This window comes from Falco cherrug, chromosome 5, assembly GCF_023634085.1.
Source record: "Falco cherrug isolate bFalChe1 chromosome 5, bFalChe1.pri, whole genome shotgun sequence".
NCBI lineage: Eukaryota > Metazoa > Chordata > Aves > Falconiformes > Falconidae > Falco > Falco cherrug.
The window spans coordinates 30,883,867-30,907,329 of NC_073701.1; the positions used below are offsets into that span (position 1 = coordinate 30,883,867).

General features: G+C 42.2%; 2 protein-coding genes across 2 annotated transcripts; one reads left to right on the plus strand and one right to left on the minus strand.

Moving 5' to 3' along the window:
- Positions 1–2,782: 2,782 nt before the first annotated feature.
- Positions 2,783–11,628, minus strand: LOC129736140 (cuticle collagen 34-like). Its single transcript, XM_055711024.1, has 2 exons — positions 11,058–11,628; positions 2,783–4,691 (listed from the first exon to the last, which is right to left on the minus strand). Exons 1-2 carry the CDS (start codon positions 11,626–11,628, stop codon positions 4,648–4,650), a joined length of 615 nt encoding a protein of 204 aa, XP_055566999.1. The 3' UTR covers positions 2,783–4,647.
- HSP90B1 (heat shock protein 90 beta family member 1) lies at positions 11,526–21,963 on the plus strand. Its single transcript, XM_055710775.1, has 18 exons — positions 11,526–11,681; positions 12,176–12,275; positions 12,906–13,047; positions 13,127–13,243; positions 13,606–13,937; positions 14,753–14,864; positions 15,562–15,678; positions 16,269–16,385; positions 17,108–17,245; positions 17,354–17,431; positions 17,514–17,579; positions 17,843–18,112; positions 18,304–18,549; positions 18,819–18,955; positions 19,559–19,637; positions 19,736–19,891; positions 20,455–20,553; positions 21,696–21,963. The coding sequence occupies exons 1-18, from the start codon at positions 11,633–11,635 to the stop codon at positions 21,723–21,725; spliced, it is 2,385 nt and encodes a 794-aa protein (XP_055566750.1). The 5' UTR covers positions 11,526–11,632; the 3' UTR covers positions 21,726–21,963.
- The last annotated feature ends 1,500 nt before the right edge of the window (positions 21,964–23,463 follow it).

The following is a 23,463-nucleotide window of genomic DNA, read 5'->3' on the forward strand; positions in this document are numbered from 1 at the left end:
ACTGCACAGTTTTTCTATCTGCCACAGTAGTTCTCATACACCCTAAAAATCATTTTGCTTTCACAAGTATTTCATTACAACCAGATGCTGACTTGCTACCTTTCAGATAGAACGGAATAAAAGACAGCTTACAAAACCAACACCTTCATAAACCTTTTTTACATCTTTTATTTAATGCATAGCTATAGCCTAAGCAGCATTATATCCTTTAGGTAGGTTTGCACAGTTGGATCGTCACCTAGCCAGGATATACTCATGCTACCAACATCATTTATCTTAGGAGATGCATCCTTTTTCCTATTTAAATATCCCATCGTACTTCACACAATATTCAAGAGATAGACAACCCTGGATTAGGTCTGCAGTAGGACTCATATGCTGACAAGGAAACAATTTTCAACAGCCCTGCTACCAAATGAGACACACGCTTTTCACAAAGGCTAAAAAATCTCCTAATATACAAGGATAGCAAGGCAGCTATAGATGAAACACTTGTACACCAAGAGATGGAACAGAGAGCCAAATGAGTGTGCATTTACAATGATTGAGAAATACCAGGCTAAAAGCACATCAGAAAAGTAGCTGGGCATATAATCTTGATTATTCAAATGATAAATATTCTCACTCACCCCTGTAAAGCTGTTCCACTTTGCATGCACTAAGTAAATCATCTGGCCCAGAAACAGAAAGGATGGTCTAACATCACAGAAAAGCCCTGTGAATTTTTTCGACTATTGTGCTCCAGAAGCAAGAAACCAAGTCCTGTGTAGAAGACTAACACACCCCAGAGAAAAACAGCTTTGTTCTGATCAATATTTCACTTCTTTTTCATTATCCTGTAGCTTACTTACCAAGCTGCTCACACCATCTAGCACTTTCACAGTGATGAAAGTCCAAGGGGTCGCTGGAGCTTCCTAAATTCACACCATAGTAGCAATAAGAAGAGGGAGAGTTCATGCTCATCTGCATAGCTAGAACATCTAAAAGCAAGGGTGTGTTTCACTACCCCCTAACTCAAAGCAAGAAATATCATTTCAGAATCAAAACACTGGGCACGTGAAGAGGCCCTCACTATCCCTCAAGCAGCCTGCAACCTTTCTTCTCCAGAAAAAAACTTTGTTCTCATTATCATGCCTCCAATCCCCAGAGTTCAGCTGCCAGTGCTCAACCTATGCTGTGATACTGGCACAGCTGTGCAACCCAGGCCAGGGTCCTGTAAGAACAGCTGTGAGAAGCCTTATCTGCCTGCCTGTGCCCCCACCCCCACACCTGGCACCCTTCGGCTCCCGAGCTCCATTTAAGCTCAGGCTTGTGCTTTAGCCCTCTACACGCCCCATGTTGTAGGTATACCTGGCCTGGCCAGACTCAGCTCCACCTGCTCAATATGGGCTATCATCACTCAAAGTCTAGTAAGGAAAAAATTGTGGTCTCATCCTTAAAATACATTTCACAGTCCCAATATAAGGATTTTCCTTCATTTAAAATATATTTGGACATACAATTGGTTCACAGGCTTTACATTAATATAAACCTGAATTTCACAAAATTAATTACAAGAAAAATATTTTGCCTTACCCTGAGAAAGCTCAAAGATTTTTTTTCTAATTAACATTCTATTACTATCTATTTTCCAGGCCTGTTTAGGTTTGACCTAACATAGAAGAAACAAAAGCCAGAGATGACAAATAAATTGCATCTCTAGCTATCCACTGAGATCCTGGCACTGGCTTCTGTACAGACAACAGGTCCAGAGTTCACAGGCTACTGCAGTTGACACATATCTCTGAATGGAGGATTAAGGACTATTTCTCCTGACAAACAAATGTTGCTGGAAGGTTGTCTGTTAACCTTCTCTGGCAGTACTGCAAACAGGCTCTTTCTGGGACACAAAAAATCACGACACATTTGCAAGGGGATAGCAATTTGTATAACCAGTAAAAAAAAAAAATAATCCTATTAAAAAGTTTATGCTTATTTAAAATATATGTATACACCACACACATGCAAAGAATAGTTGAAATACTTCAGAAATGGTTCTTTCCAGTCTTAACGTCTCTTTATGGGGATGAAGCATACAAAGGCAATGCAAAAAGGAGAATACGATGATAAAATACTGCTTAAAAGTAGCACGAACAAACGCACCCCAGCGGTTTGCGGGTCAACACGTGGCTGGGGTCTCTCTGAGAGGACAAGCTCCCTGCGCGCCGCCAGGGGGAGCCCTCGCCCGGCAAAGCCAGCGCAGCGCGCCGCCGCGCCGGTCCTTCCCGCCGCCGGCGGGGTGACAGCCACCGCGGTGGCAGGCTCCGCGCCTTCTCTGCAAAGCTCCGTGTGCCTTCCTGCCTCGGTTCCTGAGCAAAACATGAATGCCGGTGAGCAGAAACGGTGTTTCCCAAGCATACGTTCAGATCCAGACAGTCAATTTTGCGGACACAAGCTCTACTCCAGAAACGTTTTAATACCCGCTTGAGCAACGAGACAGCTGGCTCAGCTCGCAGGGCAAGCTGGAAGCTATAGGGACACAGCTGGGTGATGCTATGCAAATACCTTGCCCGCCCCGAGCCCAGCTTAGCACTGGTGACCTGCTCCAGCTGAAGGTCAACACCTCCTCACCACCGGTGCTGCTGCTGCCCGGGGTCCCCAGGTGCCACCCTCGGGGCAGGGGGAGCTGAACCGATACCCTCTACACCACAGGTTTGCAGGGCCTTTTGCGCTGCAGGTGTCAATAGGCTCCTCTTCAGTTAAGAGACTTGCCCTCTTCCACAAACAGAGTATTTGACCATTTTAGCTTTTCTCTATGCTAACACTTCAGCCCAGCATAGCACGGGAGCATGTGCTGAACTTCGTGACTGGTTTCCTCGATTTTTAATTGAAATGCATGCTCTACTGGAGTTGACCCTCTAAATCCAACCATGCACCACCAGGCAGAAGCTGCTGTGAAACCAAAAGGAGCTTGTGGGGAATGCCACCACTTGCATACTTGCTGTGGCCAGCCACTGCAAGCTAAGACTTTCTTCAGCCATGGTAAACAGTAAATACAGATCAGAATAATGCTTAGCTGTTTTGAGAAGAGTGATATTCGCTGTGATATGTTTTTTTATTCTTAGCCACAGAAATATGTTGCTGCAGGTCTAGATTTCCAGTGATACTGAAACTTACAGAGATGTTAGTATTTGAAGAGTCAGGGAGGTTTTTACAATGACCAAAACCATGGTTATTTTATCTGTACAAAGATTCTTCTAGTTACAATTCTTCACCTTCACAGATTTTGCCCTTTATGCTAGGCTCCTTAGAGCCCACTCCCTTCTGCCAGTTGCTCTAATGTGAGAATACAGAGCATTAAGCTTCAAGGGACACCCTGTAGACTTCAAAAATACTTGACGGTGGGGAAACCCCACAGCTGACCGACTTAGTTCACTAACAGCGCCAGCTGCAGCATACTCATGAGTGTCAGAAGGAATGGGAAGAAAGGTCAAATAATACCTGAAGAACAAACACTATCTTCCAAACTTACAGCAGAGCAGAAATAAAAAATAAAAATACCAGAAGTATGACACTAAAGTTTAAGTCAGTATTTAACATTTTGTAAAAAGGTTATTACAACTATAAAATGGCAAAATATACAGATGAAGAATTTTTCCTAATGTGATTTTAATGGTGTTGTGAACAGTCTTAATGTTGAAAGAAACCTTTATATCAAAAGTGCTTGCTGAAGGAACAGCTTAAACCCCAGTTCTTTAGATGTTTAAATACTAGCTCTGACCATGTGTGTAGCGTGCCTAACAGCAGTGAATCTTTCATCAGACTCCTAGGACTTGCAGATCAGTGTGTCTCCAGCAAGTGTAGTGTCTGAAAAGTTAGGCATTTCACACCAAGTTCCTACGAGATGCTTTGGACCTTCTGGAAATTCCTGAACTTTAGATTCACAAAAAGTTGTTACTCATCTCTGGTTCCCTCCTCAGACATATGGGTCCAAAATTACTGTTTTCAAAATCCTTCTCCAGCAGTTACCTAGCCTTGAAACCACCTGAGCTCTGTCAGCATCACAGTTTTCATTCTGAAGTTTCCCAAGAACTGAAAGTCTTTTTTCTGGTAGTGCAGATGCTTATTGTGTCAAGTAGTGATGAACCTAGCTCGTTCCTGATCTTTACAAAACAAACTTCCCTCCATCTTTCATGACAGAGTGATTTTGGTCCAGGAAGGAAGCCCAGAGCACAGTTAGTAAATCAAGTTTCAAAAAAAGGTGGAGACTGCTCCTTCCTTCAAAACCAACTGGTATTCATCATATTTCTATCCAGTGACCCAGTGATTAAAATATTAACCCGAGCTGAGAGAAACTTCTGTTCAATTTGTTCTCTAGGTTATTCACCCTAATATCTCTCACCACCCTGAACGGTTATCTAAAAATGGCAGGGAAAAGGAAGAAAAGGTTGAAAGCATACAGGTAACTTGCAACATGTTTCATTGCATTTGTTCCACTTCTTGTGATGAATGATGAAGGATTGATTTGACGGGACATTATAGTGCCCAAGGCTCCCTGTGGATCTGGGTCTGACCATGTTCCAGACCCACCGCATTCAGGCCCCTAGGCACTGCAATTATTCAAGCTTGCATAAAACACATGTAGTTCCTAAGAACGGCCACCTCAGATCAGGCCGGTATCTTGTCTCCAGCAGTAGCCAGCTGTGGGTGCCCTGGCAAGAACAGAGGACAAGAAGAGAACCAATCAGTCCAGACTGCTCCTGCTCATGTTATTTAGCTCACTATTCATCTACTGACTTTGTGGCTTTCTCGTAAGTAAACAGAGAGAATTTTTCTCAATATTAATACTGAGACAAAAAAAAAAAAGAAAAAAAAAAACCCAAAGGGTTTCTCAAGTCTTTAAATAAAATTAATGATGCTGTGTCATACTAGAACTCCTCAGGATCTGGTCTGTGGGGGTACCAATGCTGTTTCATATGCTTTGTTACTTTTTCTGCCTATTGTTTCCCAGGAAACCAGCAGTAACACAGGTAAAATGAGAGCACTGATATAACTTCAACAATTAAAATGCAACACCCCAACTTAGTGTCATTGTTAAGCTTGATCTGTGCATTGATAAGCAAGTTTTGGTAGTTTCAGAATACTGTCATGCTCAGAGGTTATCAGAGTATGGGGGTGTGTGTGTGTATATATATGAATGACACCTAATAACATGTCACATTACAGACACCATATCATAATTGTTACGGTTGCACCAAAGATGTTGCTTCTGCCTAAAGGATTTCACCCAGCTAGTGATCAGAGGTGAATTTCCACTGCCATAATTTCCAGATAGTCAACAGGATAAACTTGCCTGTTGCTTTAATCAAAAAATTAATGCAATAAAGAATCCATTTCAGCAGGAAGCACCTGTTTCTGTTTCATAGTGCCTCTTATCTTGTAGTCAGTCTTGTTGTACCTCGTAAAATCTTTCCTTCTGCACCGCCTCTGACTATGCCATCTTCAAAGGCATCTGTCATATCTGTTGTCTCTTACAGTTGAGGTTAAAAAGTCCAGGAGGGATTTAGAGGAGGGGGAACTGGAATGTAGGCTCATGCCTAGCCAGATCCTGGACTGGTTGCCCCACTGCAGCCCAGTAAGCAGCTCTTTAGACAGCTGCCCACCACCATCATCTGTTGCCAGAGTCCGAGAAGGATGCTGCTTCTCTCAAAACTGTTCCTGTTGCCTGTGGTAGGGTCACAGATATATACAGTAATAGCTTCATAGGGTAAGGAAGGTGCTCACTACAGCTCACGGGCCTACAACCAAATCGTTTCACAGCACTCTATGATGTGAATTACTCTCTGGAAAGAGGGTTCATTTGCTAATACCATCACATTAAAAAAATGATACATCAGGCCCTGGCCATCTAGCATCATCCATGCTACTGATACACTGTGGGAAGAGTCAGATTCACAGCCCCATAGCAAGATTAGCTCTAGGGAGGGATCCTCAGCAGCTTTCCAGTGAGATTCACTGATATTCAGCTGCACAAACTGCCAAATTTCAAACCCAGGTAAACAGGAGCAAAAGCAGGAGGTGAAACTACTGTTGCTAATAGAAATTTACTAAACAGCTGAATCAGGGAAGCTGATGGGCCTACATTTATTGGAAAAAAAAGGTGAAGAAGTTGTCTTCTTTCTGAGCATCAATCAGATACAAACACTTTGGGCTTACTGTTTTCTTTCACACATGTATAATTCAAAGTACCTCAAGTCTTAAATTCCACTTTCACTACCTTTCTCATACAGCACTGTGCTGAGTCCTAGAAACACTGAATGTACCTCTCTCTATCTAGCAATTTATATTAATTGTAACTGAGAAAAAACAATTTTTCATAAAACAAACCATATTATAGTTTCTTTGCAAAGAATAAAAGATTTTAAGAAACAGGTTTAGAGATGTTTGCACATGAAGCTGTAGAATATTTAGCTGCATAGCTTTTCACAGTACAGGAATGAAAATGTTAACCGTTTTGTTAGAAAACTCAACTCTTAAAGCTAGAGTACAGCTGGAATCCCTCTTCAGTGGAGATTATTAGTTCTGAGACTAAGCAGGTAGGTAGTGAATACAGGATGTATTTCTCCTAATTGGGAAAAGGTTGAAGTCAAAACATGGTATTTTGATCAATAGAAGTTCTTGATGAAAAGAGGACAGGTAAGAATAATTCATAGCATGGGTATTTAGTAAAGTTGTCACTGTTTACAAACAATACTATTTTAATCTCGCTTGTATGTAGTTACTGTTAAACTTTTCTGACATTTGCATAATCACCTTGAAAAGCTAGCTAACAATAGCATTTTTTTATTTCATAGTCACACTGTCCCAAATACTGCAGAGCATCTTAAGTAAGCTGATATGCCTTCAGCTCGTGCTGTACATGCAATATTTAGTCCCTGAAGCAGACACTGCAGAGGAAGGAAATATTAATTCTCAATCTATTGTTTTATAAAGATACAAATGAAGTTCAAATTACATAGAATGAAGATAGTTCTTCATATTTCCAGTGCTTTATCATGGAAAAAAGATGGGACTCAATTTGGTAGTGCAAACTTCAAACTGCATTAATTATTGTCAAGTAAAATCACTTACACTTCTCTATCAAAATCAGTATGAGAGTAAATGGCTGGTTAGTAGTGACACAAATTACAGAATTTTTGTTATCCATGAACAAAAATGGAACTTGCATTAGTTACAGGTTTCAATTTAATTGTGTATTAAAAGAGGCAGTATTCTGACCATGCAAACTTACTGTTTAGTTTTATGGCTTCCTTACATTTGCACCTATATACAATGTCTTTGTCCTACATAATTTACACCCCAGACTCAGCCCAGCACCATCAAAACCACAATATCACCTTCTCCTAGCCATAAACTCCTGCTCTTTAACATCCTCTGGTCTGGTGCATCCTGGACCTGATATAAGCTGATTTAACTACAGAGTTTTTTGCTGGGCTAGAGGGTTAAATCAGCTCAGCAGACTCTGACATACACCAAAGCAAGTACGAAAGGAGGACTGTGTCTCTATTACAGATAGAGCTTAGGCAGATCAGCTGGCTAATTTAGCTAGTTAAGTCAAAATACCCACAGTCAGGTCTTACGAACTCCTTTCAGTTTAGCTCTACAGCTATTTCTGGCAAGGTAATTCTTCTTGCTAGTTACATCTTACAGTTGGAATCATATGGCATGCTTCTGTGATCTGATGTCCCCGTGGACATGTAGATGAGCTTATAAAGTTGCATTCAGAGTACGAAAGAAGGGCTTCCTCTACCATTTGCATGGAAGAAGACCCTACCTGTATTCTGTTTCTCTTATCACCACATACACCGGAATTTTTAGTTAACAAAGCAAATACAGCACTTAAATACACTATTTCAATCATTATGCCCACAATCATCAAAGTGTATCTAATGGCCTTTAATGTAGCTGGGTTGCTGAAGAACTACTACCTCTTAACGGTTACACCTTTCCTTTGGTATTAAATCCTGAAAGGTGATACTTGGACTTGTTTTGAATGGCAGCAGTAGTCAGTGCAACCAAGGTCTTAAAAACTCCCTCACGGATTTTAAGGAGAAATTAAGCTGAAATTAATACATTTTCAATAGAAATTCTATTCAGATTTGCTTAAAACATTGACAGCTATATTTGACAGTATGTTCATAGTTTTAAAATAGATAAAGTATTTTTAGAAGCTTATTCAAATAAGATATGTTCATCAACTTTCAACCTCCTTGTAAAGAGATCAGACTTTCTTTGTGAGAGCGTTAAGCACTCAGCTACCTTATTCTTGCCTATCAGTTTTGTCCTGCGTAATCTAATTGGGCTTTCATGAAAGCAAACAGTATAATCTACATAAAGCAGGCAATGCTGCTAATCACATTACAGTTCTTACTAGTCTGACCTCTAAATTCAAAGCACAAACACAGGTTTATCAAGTTTTATACCTCCTCCAAAAGCAACATTCTACTTTGTGTAATTATAAGAGCAAAGTAACTAACAAAATCTGGATTACACCAAACAATCTAAAATCTCTGTTGGTTTAGCATAGTCAATAACAGAACTGGTTTGCATTCCTACTATTCCAGTTGCCAAAGTTCAAAAAGATTGTCACAAAGCATTACATTTTCCTGCTGCCAGCAAAATGCCTGCTAAGATGGAACTGCCATAAAAATCTGTTAACACAAGAATTCTGCAAGACAGAGATAAATTTACTTTGTGAATCCCTATGTCCCTCAACTGCCTATTCAGTCATAGAGCAACATATCCCACTCTGGGAATCATATAGTCATGATTAGCAAATCAAATTCTGAAACTGCTTGTAGGCAAGTTTTAGAAAAAGACAAACTTTCTCTGCTTAGACTACTGAATAACTAAATTTTATTTCCAATTAAGTGAGATTACTCTTTGGAAAATAATTTGAGTTCACACAGGTCTCCACAAAAAACTGACATACAGTTTTTTACTTATAACCCTGACACTAATCTCTCATACTTATTTTTTGAAGTCATTATCACATATGTTTTGGGAGAGTAACTTTCCTTCTTATTTCTCTTAGTGAAGTAGTGACTTCTGAAGAACAGCTATTGAAACCACAGATCATACAGAAAAGCTTCATGATTATTTTTACATAGGTCATGATAGAATTTGGCTTAATTAAGAACCCAAAGATACAGGGACTCCTTTCCAATTCTATAAACTTTAATTATCAGCAGGACAAAAAAAGTACATTGAGTTTTGAGGGGGAAAAAAACCATCTGTCTGGCCCATTGTTTAGCAGGAGATGATAGGCTTATGTCCAGGTTTTAGCTGGGATAGTGTTAATTCTCTTCCTAGTAGCTGGTGCAGTGCTGTGTGCTGTGTTTTGGATTTAGTATGAGTAATGTTGATAATACAGTGATGTTTTAGCTGTTGCCAAGTAGTGCTTACCCTAAGTCAAGGACTTTTCAGTTTCCCATGCCCTGCCAGGTACACAAGAAGCTGAGAGGAAGCATAGCCAGGATAGCTGACCTGAGCTAGCCAAAGGGATATTCCATACGATATGATGTCATGCTCAGCATATAAAGGTGGGAGAAGAAGAAGGAAGGGGGGGATGTTTGGAGTTATGGTGTTTGTCCTCCCAAGTAACCATTATGCATGATGGAGCCCTGCTTTCCTGGAAATGGCTGAACACCTGCCTGCTGATAGGAAGTGGTGAATTAATTCCTAGTTTTGCTTTGCTTGTACACACAGCCTTTGCTTTACCTGTTAAACTGCCTTTATCTCAACCCACAAGTTTTCTCAATTTTACTCTTCTGATTCTCTCCTCCATCCCACAGCGAGCAGCTGCGTGGTGCTTAGCTGCTGACTGGGGTTGAACCATGACAGCTTATTTTTGCCAAGACTTTTAGCTAGGCTAGCTTCAGTGTTGGTAAAGTTGTAAACAGTGAGGGTTTTCCTTCCTTGTTTTTATTGAACATCTCAGATCAATAGCTTTCAAATGCATTCCTCTTCAAGTACAAAGTTCATTAAATCATTGCTTTCTAGTGATTTTTTCCCCCCAGTCTGATGTTGAACATGTGTAAGACAAAACAGGTGACGGGCACGTGAAAGCCGGGGCAGACTTTTTCAGGAAAGCAAGGCGGGGGCCGTAAGATATTTGAAGTAGCTTATTAACATACAAAGTAAGTATATTATATTTAAGCATTTGTCAGCTTTCATGGCTTCAAAACCTGAAATTAAGGGCAACGCACTGCAGAATTTACATGCAGTGCATTTCACTTTACAAACTGCAGTACCTGAAAGGGGCATTGAAAAAGGATGGGTACGTCCCATCTTCTGAGCTGACCCTTTACTGTTCCATAAACACTCGTTCCTTTCCACACCGACGTTCCCCCACGGGCCCCAGAGGGGCAGTTTGCTATGTGCAGAGGCAGCTGCTGTAGGCCCCGCTCCGCAGGGCTGTTAACTGGTAACAGCGGCCCCGAGGGCAGGCTAAGGAGGGCTAATAAGCTCACTGGAGGGTGGTCGCCCTCATAAGCGCAGCAAAGTAGGTACGTACGGGGGCCTGCTCCGCACCCCGCTGGCTGTGTCCCCCATCAGCACCGACACTCCCCGCCTAGAGGCCGCGGGGAGGCTCGGCTGAAGCCAGCCAGTCCCCCTCACGGCCGTGTGAGGCACTAGACACGCCGGAGTGGAGCGGAGAGCCAAGGGCCGGGCACCAAGGACAACGCGAGGGCCATGCCGGGCCTCGAGCACCCCTCGCAGGGGAAGGCTCCTGCCACGGCGCCCCCGCCCCGCGCAGCTCCCGCGCCCCGGCGGCAGGGGGCGCTGTGTGCGCGGCAGAGCGGACCGCAGCTCCCGGCGTTCCCTGCGGCCAAGGCGCATGCGCGCGCCGCTAGCCGCGCGCCCCCCCCAGCCGTCGGGGGCGGGGGGAAGTGTCCCCACCCAGGGGAGGGATCCCCACCCGGCGGCCGCCCCGGCCCAGGCCTGGTGCTGCTCCCGCCCTTCGGCCGCGCTGTTTGTGTTGGCCCGACCCGTAACTTATCGCTCGTCTTTAGTACCCGGAGGTGCGGCGGGGCGCCGCGACCGGAAGCGCCCGTTGTCATAGCAACCGTATCCATGGTAAACATCCAGGGTGCCCCCGGAAGCAGTCGGAGCTGGCCTCCCATGCGGAGTGTCCTTATCGCTCCAGGACCAGCCCGCAGCGGCTGTGGCCCACCTGGGCTCAGCGTTAACCGTTAACGGGTTATTCCTTAAATCATCAGGAGAGTCCATGCCGGGTAAACCCCTCCGCGGAAGCGATTGGCCAAGCGCCTCTCCGCCCGGCCAATCGGCGCCGGCCACGCTCCGTCCGCAGGAAACCTCACATGGAAAGCCACGATTGGCGGGAATAGCTGCAGGCCCCTCCCTTCCAGGCTTCCTATTGGCTGTATATTTGGCGTGGTACGCTCTAATTGGCCAGCCGCGGAGCGGCTCCCCCCCACCCTCCGGCGCCCCGGGTTGATAAGGCGGAGGGGGAGGGCCCTCCCCGCTCAGCGGACTCGGCGGCGGCGCGGGTGGGGGCTGCGGCAGGCTCAGCAGCGAGGGGCGGGGGCGCCTGGGGCCGTTCTCTTCTGCGACCGGGGCCCACATCGCTATGAAGTCGGTGTGGGGGCTCGCTCTGGCGTGCACGCTGCTCCTGACTGGTGAGTGCCCGCGGGCTTCTAGAAGCTTCTGGCGGGTGGTGACGGGGGGGTAGGGGTCCCGGCCAGCGGTTCCGTGCCCTCTCCCCGCCCTTCCCCCCCTTTCTGCCGGGGTACGTGGGACGGAGGCCGACGAGGAGCGAGGGGGGAGCCCGCATTCCCCCGCCTGCGCTTCCTTCGGTGCGGGCCTACCGGCGGGAGGGGGCGAGCGGGGCCCGGCCTCCCGCCTGGCTCCCCCCGGGCCGCTGCCGTCCCCGCTCTCCGTGGGGGGGGGAGGGGGACGGTACGTCTGGCGCGGCTCATGCGCCGTCACGGGCGGGGGCGGAGGGTGGGCGGGGGATCCGTTCCCTCCCCCTGATGCCTGCTGGGGCTGAACTTACCTCGGGGAGGGGGCTGGAGGGACCGAACTGCTAAAACCGTGGGAATGGGTAAGTGGCGAGCTTCAGCAGCGTGCGGTGGGGATTAGGCTCAGATCCTTGGATTCCTTGGTTTTCCAGTGTCGGTTAGAGCCGATGAGGTCGACGTGGATGGGACTGTGGAAGATGACTTGGGCAAAAGCAGAGAAGGGTCTCGAACAGACGATGAAGTTGTGCAGAGGTTAGTATCTGGGGTTCAGAGTAAGCTACTTCTGAATCGCTAAGGCTTTCTCTTGAGGGGTCAGCTCAAGCATCAGTGGGCCACTCAAAAGAGAGATCTAGTCAGCAGGGAGAAATAAAATACTTCTCAAAAAGGCTGTTTGTCAGTAGACGTGAGCCAGAGAATTCGGATTCAGAAATACTCGACTTGGTTTTGTCTAATTTCAATAGTTGTATAAAAACTAATATGTTAATAAGAGTTTATTCTTCCATGTGGTAAATGGTGTCAATTTAGTGTCTACTGATGTAATAGCTCTGTGCCCATGAACCATCTCGCCTCCTGTGAGGTATACCACGTGCTGAGTGTTGCAGTTGTTCTAATGTACCTGTATTCTTCCTCAGATTTCTTTTTGGAGAGAAGTTGTTTCTGTGAGCATGGATTTTTCACTTCAGTTGTAGATTAAAGTTATGTCGTTGAGGATAACTACTCTTGCACTTAACTCACTTGATCATGTAACTTTTGGGTCATCTCAGTGATAAAAAGGGTGTTAGGTATTGTTCTAACTAGACCATGATTGCTGTTGCTACATGATAAAGTTAGTGATACGGTTAGCGGGCAAGAGTACTTGATGGGTTTTCTTTGTCCTAACAGAGAGGAAGAAGCAATCCAACTAGATGGCCTAAATGCATCCCAGATCAAAGAAATCAGAGAAAAATCTGAGAAATTTGCATTTCAAGCAGAAGTGAATAGAATGATGAAACTTATTATCAATTCTCTATATAAAAATAAAGAGGTTAGTGCCTTTATCAGTAGAACATGTTAGAACTTCTTGTGTGTGTGCTGGAATTCCTGAATGCTGGGTTCTATTTCAGATTTTCCTGAGGGAACTTATTTCAAATGCTTCGGATGCCTTAGATAAAATACGGTTAATATCGTTAACTGATGAAAATGCTCTTGCTGGCAACGAGGAACTTACAGTCAAAATCAAGGTAAGAAGCATTAGGTGCAATCCTTTCATATGGAGGAATGGTGGGAGGAATGTAAAAAGATAGTGCGTCATTAAACCTAAATTTTTTTGCTCGGCACTGGTGCAAATACAAACTGAGACCACATCGAGACTGTTATAGTTAACTTAATCAAATACTGCTTTTCTAAGGGTGAAAATTTTATTTGTTTCTGTTAAATGGAAATACTTAAAAGATAGGTATTCCTCTGTGTAGTTACTGCAAATTTCATTTGTTGTAGCTGGGCATGTTTGAATATTAATGGCTACTACTCACTGCTTTTCTGTAGCAGTGTGTTAAGATTCAAAGTGAATTCAAACTGCAGCTTTTCTGTTTTTCATTTTCAGTGTGATAAAGAGAAGAACATGCTTCATGTTACAGATACGGGTATTGGCATGACAAAAGAGGAGTTGGTTAAAAACCTGGGTACCATTGCAAAGTCTGGTACAAGTGAATTCTTAAACAAGATGACTGAAATGCAGGATGATAGCCAGTCAACATCTGAGTTAATTGGCCAGTTTGGTGTTGGCTTTTACTCTGCTTTCTTAGTAGCAGACAGGGTTATTGTCACATCAAAACACAACAATGATACTCAACATATTTGGGAGTCAGATTCAAATGAATTCTCTGTGATTGATGACCCAAGAGGAAACACCCTAGGACGTGGCACAACTATAACGTAAGTGTTAAGTTTCTTTGGATCCAAAAGAAAAAAAGCTGTGTGGGTACACTTTGCTCGTTGGAATATGGGGATGACTTTAGCATTGTGACTCCTGCCTGTATTGTTTGAGTCTTGTAATGCAGCTTTTTTAACTTTTATAGAAACATACAAACTAGTAACTGCATCCAGAATAAATGTGAAGCAGTACTGGAGTTTGCTTCACATTCCATTAGGTGACCTAAGAAAACCATGACCGTCTGGACAACTAACTGTCAGCAAGTAATTCCAGACAGTTGAGCTGCCTCAGAATCGTTCAGTTGCTCAGTGCAATTGTGGCCTGCCAAAACGAATACGGGGGCTGTAGAGCTTCTTGGGAGCTGACTGCTATTTATATACCAGCAAGACTGGTCTGATATAAGTCTCACATTAGACTTAGTTTAACAGTCCTGCCTTCATTGGTTTGATGAGCAGATGAATTTGGTCTAGGTTTATTGGACCTCTTCCTGAATTGGGCGCTTAGCATGAAAAAGTTTATCTGTCTTGGTACTCTAGTTCAAAGTAAAGCCAGTGAAGAGTGTGTCAGGGTCCTCATTTTTTCATTTAGACTTCTGGATAATCGTGTTGTGCCCCAGTTGTTGAAAACAATTAACCCTTCTATCTCACTGGAGTGGCTTAGTAGGGGCTATATTTTAGGAGATATCTGTAGCTGAACTAATAAAAGCTCACTTGCATAAATTTGGATTGCTAGAACTGCAACAGTAGGAAAATTTCATTTGTAAAACTATTTTGAAATATTTGTCCAGCTCTTCTAAGTTTTATTGTGTTTTTTTTAGCCTTGTTTTGAAGGAGGAAGCATCAGATTACCTTGAGCTGGATACTGTTAAAAATCTAGTAAAGAAATACTCACAGTTCATAAACTTCCCCATATATGTGTGGAGCAGCAAGGTAAGTATATTTAACTGAGCATTGCACAGTATGAGCTTTGGTTGTGAAAACTGTGTGGCCAGATCTTTCAGGAAGAATGAGGGTGTACTGTTGAACTTCTGCTTGTCTCATTTCTAAAGTACTTGTTTCTGACTTTCCTGGCTAGTATTTTACTCGTTCCTTGCTCTACAAAAGTTAGTGTCTTGCTAAAATCACAAATCCTCAAGGAACTTCGTTTTATTCTCACTCTTAAGAACTTTACGAAAGGAGAAAGACTGCACTAATTGCTAAGAAAGATCTTTCTTCCACTGGTTTTGGTAAGCTCTCAAGCAGGGCCATGATTAGGTGTCCCTTCTGCTGAGAACGGTGGCATCTTACTTTTTCAGCCTGTTATTGTGATGTTTTTTTGGGGTAGCACTACCTTAAAATTGCCCAAGTCTCTGATCACCATTATGTATAAAGCTAAATGTAAAAAAAGCTGTGAAAAACTTTAAAAAAAAAAAAAGAGTACAGTGACCTCCCAGTGTATTGAAGGAAAGTGTGTATTAATGAAAAATGCAAGCAAAAAAATGTAGCTACCTATAGGGAAATGCTTGTGATAGGCAAATAGCACAACTTAAACTAGTGCTCAGAAAGATTAATCTGTTTGTGAGAACAGCAGAACATACCTGGTAGGAAGCAAAGCAATCCAAGTCCCTATTTTCAATTGTCTCTTTAGACAGAGACTGTCGAAGAACCCATTGAAGAGGAGGAAGCAAAGGAGAAAGAAGAAACTGATGATGATGAAGCTGCTGTTGAAGAAGAGGAGGAAGAAAAGAAACCAAAAACTAAGAAGGTAAGCTTCCTTCAGACACAGGATTTTGTAACTCAGGTCAGATTGTTCAGCAGTTCTCATAGGTAATCTTCCAGGGGCGCACTTCAGTAGCGTGTGTGCTTTCCAACAGCAATCCTGTTTAAGTGCAGATAGAAGTTCTGTTGGGAAACAATATTGTAAACAAAACAGACTTGGTTGAAATCAAGCAAATGATTGACAGTAGGCTTGTGAGGCACTGGTCCCAGATCTAATTAGAAATACTTGTGTGAACTGCTTGAAATGGTAGTGGACTTCAGTAATCTGACTAGTTTAAGCTGGTCATACTCTGCTGGAATACTTTTTTTCAAAATGGCAGTAGAACATAGATGCTGACACTCTGAATGGGTTAAATGTACACAGGGTAGACTTAAGTTTTGTTCACATTTGTTAAACTAATGCATGTACTTCCGTGAGAATACCCAGGCCACAGCACAATTTACTTTGTGAATTGGGGAAAAGCATGTATTTTTGACATGCTATTTTATGACTTGGCCTCAGTTGAGCGTCTTTAATTGACTTAACTGGAGTAAAGAATGAGTCTTCATTATACTATGTTGCTTATAAACTTACAGGTTGAAAAGACCGTCTGGGATTGGGAGCTCATGAATGACATAAAACCTATCTGGCAGAGACCATCTAAAGAAGTTGAAGAAGACGAATACAAAGCTTTTTATAAAACCTTTTCCAAGGTAAGCTCTGAGCCTCAAGATTGTTCCCAAGCAAGAGGTTAGCTGAAGTATCTCTTGTTCTGTCAACAAAACTGAATGCTTACAGGATGGGCTGTTTCTGAAGAATTAATTTATTGCTGTCAGTAGATACTGAGTTGCAGAGAGTCTAGAAGTGTATAGCATCTCCGTCACGAGTTAACCCTCTTTCCAGAGAGGAGATACTGTCACACAAGTGTTGAATAGCCTAGGTTTGAGGAGTAATATGTTCCAGCCCATACAGAGCTTATCAGTGTGTTTAAATGTTGATAGGGAATTTTTTATTTAGTCTGAGAGTAGTGGTGCTTGCGTTGTATGTCGTAAGAAAAACAAGGATGCAGCTTTCTAGAAAGGACACTGTCTTTATGTATAAATACAGTTTAATATGTTACTTGGGAGTCTCTTTAAGTGTGTTATGGTACTGTATTGGTGACTGTGCTATTAGTAACTTTTTTGTTGGGTTTGGCTTGTCAAAAAAAAACCCAAAACAACCCAAACAAAACTCTGTGGATCTAAGGAAGTTTACTTCTGTAAGTAATTTGACTGAACCTGGAACATTTGTCTCCATAATAGATTCTAACAAGATATGGTTAGATAGTTTAATTGTAAAATAATTGCACTTAACCTGGCAAACTCACGTTATACTGGAAACGTGTTAAATCACTGCTATTTTCCCCATGTCAACTACAAGAAATCTGTCTTCTCAGGAACACGATGACCCAATGGCTTACATCCACTTTACTGCTGAAGGGGAAGTAACTTTCAAATCTATCTTGTTTGTTCCAAATTCCGCTCCACGTGGCTTGTTTGATGAATATGGATCCAAAAAAAGCGATTTCATTAAGGTAGGACAAGCAAGTCTGTGGGTAAGGTTTCATACTTTAAAAAAACAAAAACCCCCAAACAAACCACACACAAACATAACGTGGCTGCTGTTTCTTCTTGCAATTCAGCTCTATGTTCGAAGAGTGTTCATCACTGATGATTTCCATGACATGATGCCCAAATATCTTAACTTCGTTAAGGGTGTTGTAAGTATTAGAAGTCTTGCTTGCATTTGACTTTTTTATCTTTGAATGCTATTAGCTATACTTACAAAGTTTCTTTTATCAGGTGGATTCTGATGATCTTCCTTTGAATGTATCTCGTGAAACGCTTCAGCAGCATAAACTGCTAAAGGTAAGCTAATTGATGTTGAATTCTTTCCTTGAAAATCGATAGCAAGACAGTAGAGAGTAGCAAGATTTAGAATAGCAGCTTGATTAATTTTACTTTATGTAAGGAGTGTGTAATTAAAGTACAGGAAACCCACTCGATGCAGCCTTCAGACTACCTCTGTTCACTTCAAATCAGGGACACTGAGTGTCTCTTGAGTCCATCTTTCACAGTGGAGTTGAATTGAGGGTTCTTCTTGTTATAATTTGGTATTGCTGCTTTTTTAGGTGATCAGAAAGAAACTTGTTCGCAAAACTCTTGATATGATCAAGAAAATTGCAGATGAAAAATACAATGACACATTCTGGAAAGAGTTTGGTACTAATGTAAAGCTTGGAGTTATTGAGGATCACTCAAATCGTACACGACTGGCTAAACTTCTTCGATTCCAGTCTTCTCATCATGAAAGTAACCTCACAAGCCTTGACCAGTATGTGGAAAGAATGAAAGAGAAGCAAGACAAAATTTACTTCATGGCAGGTGCTAGCAGAAAGGAGGTATGTGAGCATGGAAAAAAGAGGGAAGGGGGAAAATTATGGCTCCTGGTTAAAGTGCCATAAACATTGTGAACTGTGTATTTGCTGTAAATGTGGGGATTTCACGCTTATGTTACAATAGTTGTACAGGTTTCAGTAGCTGCTGGTACCAACAGAAGTAAACTGGTGTCTGATCTGTTTTGTCATCTTAGGCTGAGTCATCACCGTTTGTTGAACGCCTTCTGAAAAAGGGCTATGAAGTGATCTATCTGACTGAACCTGTGGATGAATACTGTATTCAGGCTCTGCCAGAGTTTGATGGCAAGAGGTTCCAGAACGTAGCAAAAGAAGGAGTTAAGTTTGAAGAAAGTGAGAAGTCTAAGGAGAGTCGTGAGGCCTTGGAAAAGGAATTTGAACCACTCTTAAACTGGATGAAAGACAAAGCTCTAAAAGACAAGGTAAAATGCTATGCTGTATGTATTGCTTATTTGTTAATGCTGTTGTACTTCCTACAACACACCTTGCAGATTCTTTGAGCATTGACTTGTGACAGTAGCCTCTCTGTCTTTCTATGGATAAAGAAACATGTTTAATACCTTCATATCAGGAAAATTAGTTAGAATATCATCTTGGAATAGTTAAGTGGCAGGAAATCTCAGAGTTATTTACTTTATTCCCTGTTCAAGCTGTTAGCTCTGAACTAACATTAAGGCTTTTCTTCCTACAGATAGAAAAAGCTGTGCTATCTCAACGTTTAACCCAATCTCCATGTGCTCTTGTGGCTAGTCAGTATGGATGGTCTGGTAACATGGAAAGAATCATGAAAGCTCAGGCTTACCAAACTGGGAAGGATATATCTACAAAGTAAGCTTTCAGTTATGTAGCAGCAGACATGAAATGTTGATGGCGTCCCTTGCTTGGTGTGGGCGCACCAAGCTACCATCTGATTCAGATGGCTTTTCATATTTTTAAGGTCCCTTATAACCAAGTTGCAGTCTCCATCATAGTTTTAGATTGTTATTTCAAAGCCCAGTATGTAAAACTACCTTTGTGAGTAAGATTCTGTGGCATTTGCTATCTGTCATTTGGTGACAAGAAAAGGTAAACTGTCTTCAGTCATTTGAATGGCTTTTAGAGTTAAGCTGGTGTTGAAGTGGGGCCAGGGGGAGGAATATGCTTGTTACTGTGGCTGTAATTATTCATGGGTTTAAAGGTGTAGCTGGGTCTTGTACAGGGGTCCTCAAACTACAGCCCGTGGGCTGGATACGGCCCCCAGGGTCCTCAATCCAGCCCCAGGTATTTACAGAACCGCTCCCTGCCCCCCCGCCCGGGGGTTGGGGTGGGAAACCAAGCAGCCACAGATGACTGCCTGCCACGGCATCCATGCGCTGGCCCCCTGTTCAAAAAGTTTGAGGAGCCCTGGTCTTGTACGTCAAAACTTAGTGATGTAACTTCTATTCTTTCCAGTTACTATGCTAGCCAAAAGAAGACATTTGAAATTAATCCCAGGCATCCACTGATCAAGGACATGCTGAGGCGAGTCAAGGTAAACAAAGCAACAGCAGTGAAATATTGACTGACTTGGCTGCGTATGACCTAGTTAACAGTTCTCTTTGTGTTTCTTTTAATGCTCTTTCACATTAGGAAAATGAAGATGACAAAACAGTTTCAGATCTTGCAGTGGTGTTGTTTGAAACTGCTACTTTGAGATCAGGATATATGTTACCAGACACTAAAGAATATGGAGACAGAATAGAAAGGATGCTTCGTTTAAGTTTAAACATTGACCTGGATGCAAAGGTTAGTTCGCCTTCAACTTGGGGCTGATAATTAATGTACTGCTGCTAGATCTTAAAAAGCAGATACTTGACACTTAAATAAAATTAAATTTAATAGCTTCCTACACTTGAGGGCTACCAGGAGCCCAGTTCCAAGTACCTGCGTGAGCAACTAATAGGGTCTGTACTTCATTCCCATGTCTCCCCTTATGCTTTTCTTTCCAGTTGCTTGGGATTCTGCTCTTTTATTATGCTTCTTGAGTACTGTCCTGTCCATAACTAAGTGGTGGTTCTGCTGGAGTAAATCAGGGACCAAAGGCACTTGTGCCCATCTCATGGAGAAATTCTTAAATGGGTATAAGTAATATGGGTTCCTAAATGCTGTGCAAGAACTTATGCTGGCTATCTTGCTGGAAGGAGGCATGACAGCAAGTCAATACTAAACAGAACTTGCTTTCTCCTTCAGATAGCTTGAGGCAAATGTTTGGAACTGATCGTGAATTCTTCCATAGCCTATATTTAGCTAGTCCACAGCTATTACACATCCTAAGCAAATAAAGCAAATTGCTTGTGCCCTTCCTACAGGTGGAGGAGGAACCTGAAGAGCCTGAAGATGCAGCTGAGGACACAGAGCAAGATGAAGAGGAGGTGGATGCTGACGCTGAAGATAGTGAAACACAGAAAGTAAGGTCTTAACTTGGATTATTTTCCTAACAATATTTATGTACAGTTTTGTCTGTGTTGCTTCTTGGCAACAAACTTACTTTGTCATTCATGACACTAGTTTTTAGTGTGAGGTTTTTTGGTGGGGGAACTGCAGGACAAATAACACTCTATTCCTTATCCAAGTGTTTTCTTACATTATAGTTTGGTGTGTTCAAAGTTGGAGCTAAATTTAGCTTAAGAGACTGTAACTGAGTGCTCTATGACAAGAAAAAAAGTAGCAAATCCTCTACAGTGAATTTAAGGTTACGTGTTGGATTTCCACAGCTTGTGGGCAGGAACATCAGCAAATTGGCAGGTGTATAGTTTCAAGTACTTAGAATACAGACTTGAAACAGCACTACCTCTAAACAGATCAACTCTTGTGTGAATTCAGCTTGCACTTAGCTAATGTCTGCAGTTTTATGTCTTAATGGATGTGCTGAACTCTTCTAATACCACCGTTTCTTGGTAACATTAACTTTTATTATGAGGTCCCAACTGGGCCTGCTTTCTCAGGTTGCTTTTGGAAGAGTCCTGCAAGATGATACCTTGTGACTAGTGCAGAAATACAGTTCATAGAGAGATACTTGCCTACTACTGAATGTCAGGCTAGCCAAGAATAAATTGGAGTGATGCTTGTTGTACTTATAGCTACTTAATTGTTATGGCATTTACACAGCATCATAACCTGCAATGACAATAATATTATAAAGGAGCAAATTTGTGTTCTGTTCGGTAGATTAGCATGCTTGCAGGTTAAGGTTTCTGATTACTGTCTGGAAAGTGTATGTGCTTCCTGGCTCTGCTGTCAAGTAGTATAGGGCTATTAACAGCACTAATATGCCTGGAAGATAGCTTAGAAAGTATTAAAGATTAAATGGTACACTAGCTGTACTGCAGACTAAAAACATTTTTCTAATGTATCTTTTTACTCTTGAGTAGCAAAGGCTTAACATGCCATCATTTGAACAAAAGTTTGCCTTTAATACCTCATTAAAGTTACACTACTTAATGCTTTGGAAAGCATCAGCAGCATTTAGGTTCAGTTCTTCTGGGTCAGCTCTTGTAACCTTTTCCACTTCAAAAAAGCAGTGTTCTGATTCTCTCTTTGTCCTCTACAGGATTCCACAGATGTGAAAGATGAACTGTAAGCTGCACTCAACTACTGTTCTGCATTGGGGGGTTAAGAGGGAATGTGAATTAGGTTGTTCTGGGGTTTTTTCCACTGTAAAATGTTGAGGGATGCTATGGGGTTTAAGGGTAAAGGAGGATTATTTTTTTTTTAAGTTCACTTTTCTAAAAACATTCCTCATGAATGTAAATTTGTATTATTTAACTGACTTGGTGTAAAATCTTGTCATGTACAAAATAAAATGTTCCCAAACACCACTAATTCTACATTTATACATAATAAGCTCATTTTGTGAGCTAGCACAAAGAAACAAAAGGGATTGTCTGGTATGTTCAGGTCCTTGGTACAACAGGTAGCTTGTAGTACTGGTGCAGCCACACCCAACCTGCCATGCTGTTCAGCCAAAATCCACTGCTATCTGAGACCTGGACTACTTGAAATAAGCATTCAAGAAGTTATGTATCTAGTGCTGTCTTGAAGAGATAGGGCATTTAGAAATGGCATCAGACCTGAAGTCCTGCCAGCTTACACTGTGACTTGACTCCACTGTATGGAATAGGCAGTGGTAGTTTTTGCAGCAGAAAAAAAAACCCTCAGTAAATAAGTCTGCAACAGTTGGAAGTGGCTTACTGGCTTTGACTTGTACATCTACAGCAGTCCTGCTTTCTGCAGGTTTGCCTTTTTTAAAGGTGCAAGCTCTTACCTTTTACACTTGCTTCTTAATGCCGTTCCTAAACTTTCACTTCTGTTCTATGTTTCTAGTATGGCAAAGCGCAGTAGGTGCTAAACAACTAAATGTGTTGACACCAAATTGTAATGTAGACAGCTTGAACTGGAGGTGCTGCTTTTTGTCCTATTTGTTGTTGTTAGCTTTGTGTGGAGTTTGGGTGAAGGACTACACTATGTTTTCTCATTTGTGCCTCTACTTTGAAACATCTTCACGGGGCTGGTATAAAGTGTTTCACTGAAGTTGGTTTTGCTGGATTTTCTTTGCCTTCCTCTGTGGAAGAAGTACATAGGAGTAGTACTTCTATACAGCAACTTTTATTTAAGAACCACTCCTGTTTTGTGAACGCAGCTTTTGAGAAATTTGAGGTTCTGCAGTCTGAAGCAGAATAAACTTTTCTATTAGGTGAGGGCAATAAGCACTCACCTGAAGAACATGCTTTCCATTTACTACTTCTAGGCTGCTTTTATGTTGCCCAAGTACCGTTTTCATGCAATAAATACAAATGCTGTGTATCAGTGTGGTTAATGTGTTAGGGTTTCTGCAAATATGTTGGTTTTATTGAGGTATGCTGTTTGAGACTTCAGGGAATGGGAGCTTAGTTGTGGGGGTTTTTAGGGAGTTTGGGGGTTGGTTTTGGTTTTTGTTGATTGTAGTAGTATTTTAGATCCACAGTAAGAAACTGCTGTTACTAGAGCATGCCGAGTGGTCTAACCCTGGAGTGTGGCTCAGCAGCTAGTAATACCAGCTTTAATAGCAGTCCTCTGTTAGTAAGTTACTGAATAGAGCAGGTGTACAGATTCTTCTTACTATAGTAGTGCAGACTTTGTGCTCTGTACCAATCAACTGCTGCTGAGGTTTGGATGTAATACTTCCTAAAGATTCACTTCTAGTGATGCGCTTATGAGTACATCATCAACACAAACATGGCTCACATTAGCTGCAAAAGCACTCGTAAACCAAAGAGAGGAGGAGTATTTGAAGTGTAGGATTGCTTGCTACAGTATGCTTAATCCTTTAATTACTTGGG

Bases quoted from the DNA above. Each gene is read 5' to 3' on its own strand.
- LOC129736140 (XM_055711024.1), bottom strand. From the start codon at position 11,628: ATGTGGGCCCCGGTCGCAGAAGAGAACGGCCCCAGGCGCCCCCGCCCC. The intron at 4,692-11,057 runs GTACTAAAGACG...TGTTCTTGCCAG, and splicing joins GCGCCCCGCCGCACCTCCGG to GGCACCCACAGCTGGCTACT.
- HSP90B1 (XM_055710775.1), top strand. From the start codon at position 11,633: ATGAAGTCGGTGTGGGGGCTCGCTCTGGCGTGCACGCTGCTCCTGACT. The intron at 13,938-14,752 runs GTAAGTGTTAAG...TGTTTTTTTTAG, and splicing joins GGACGTGGCACAACTATAAC to CCTTGTTTTGAAGGAGGAAG. The intron at 19,892-20,454 runs GTTAGTTCGCCT...CCCTTCCTACAG, and splicing joins ACATTGACCTGGATGCAAAG to GTGGAGGAGGAACCTGAAGA.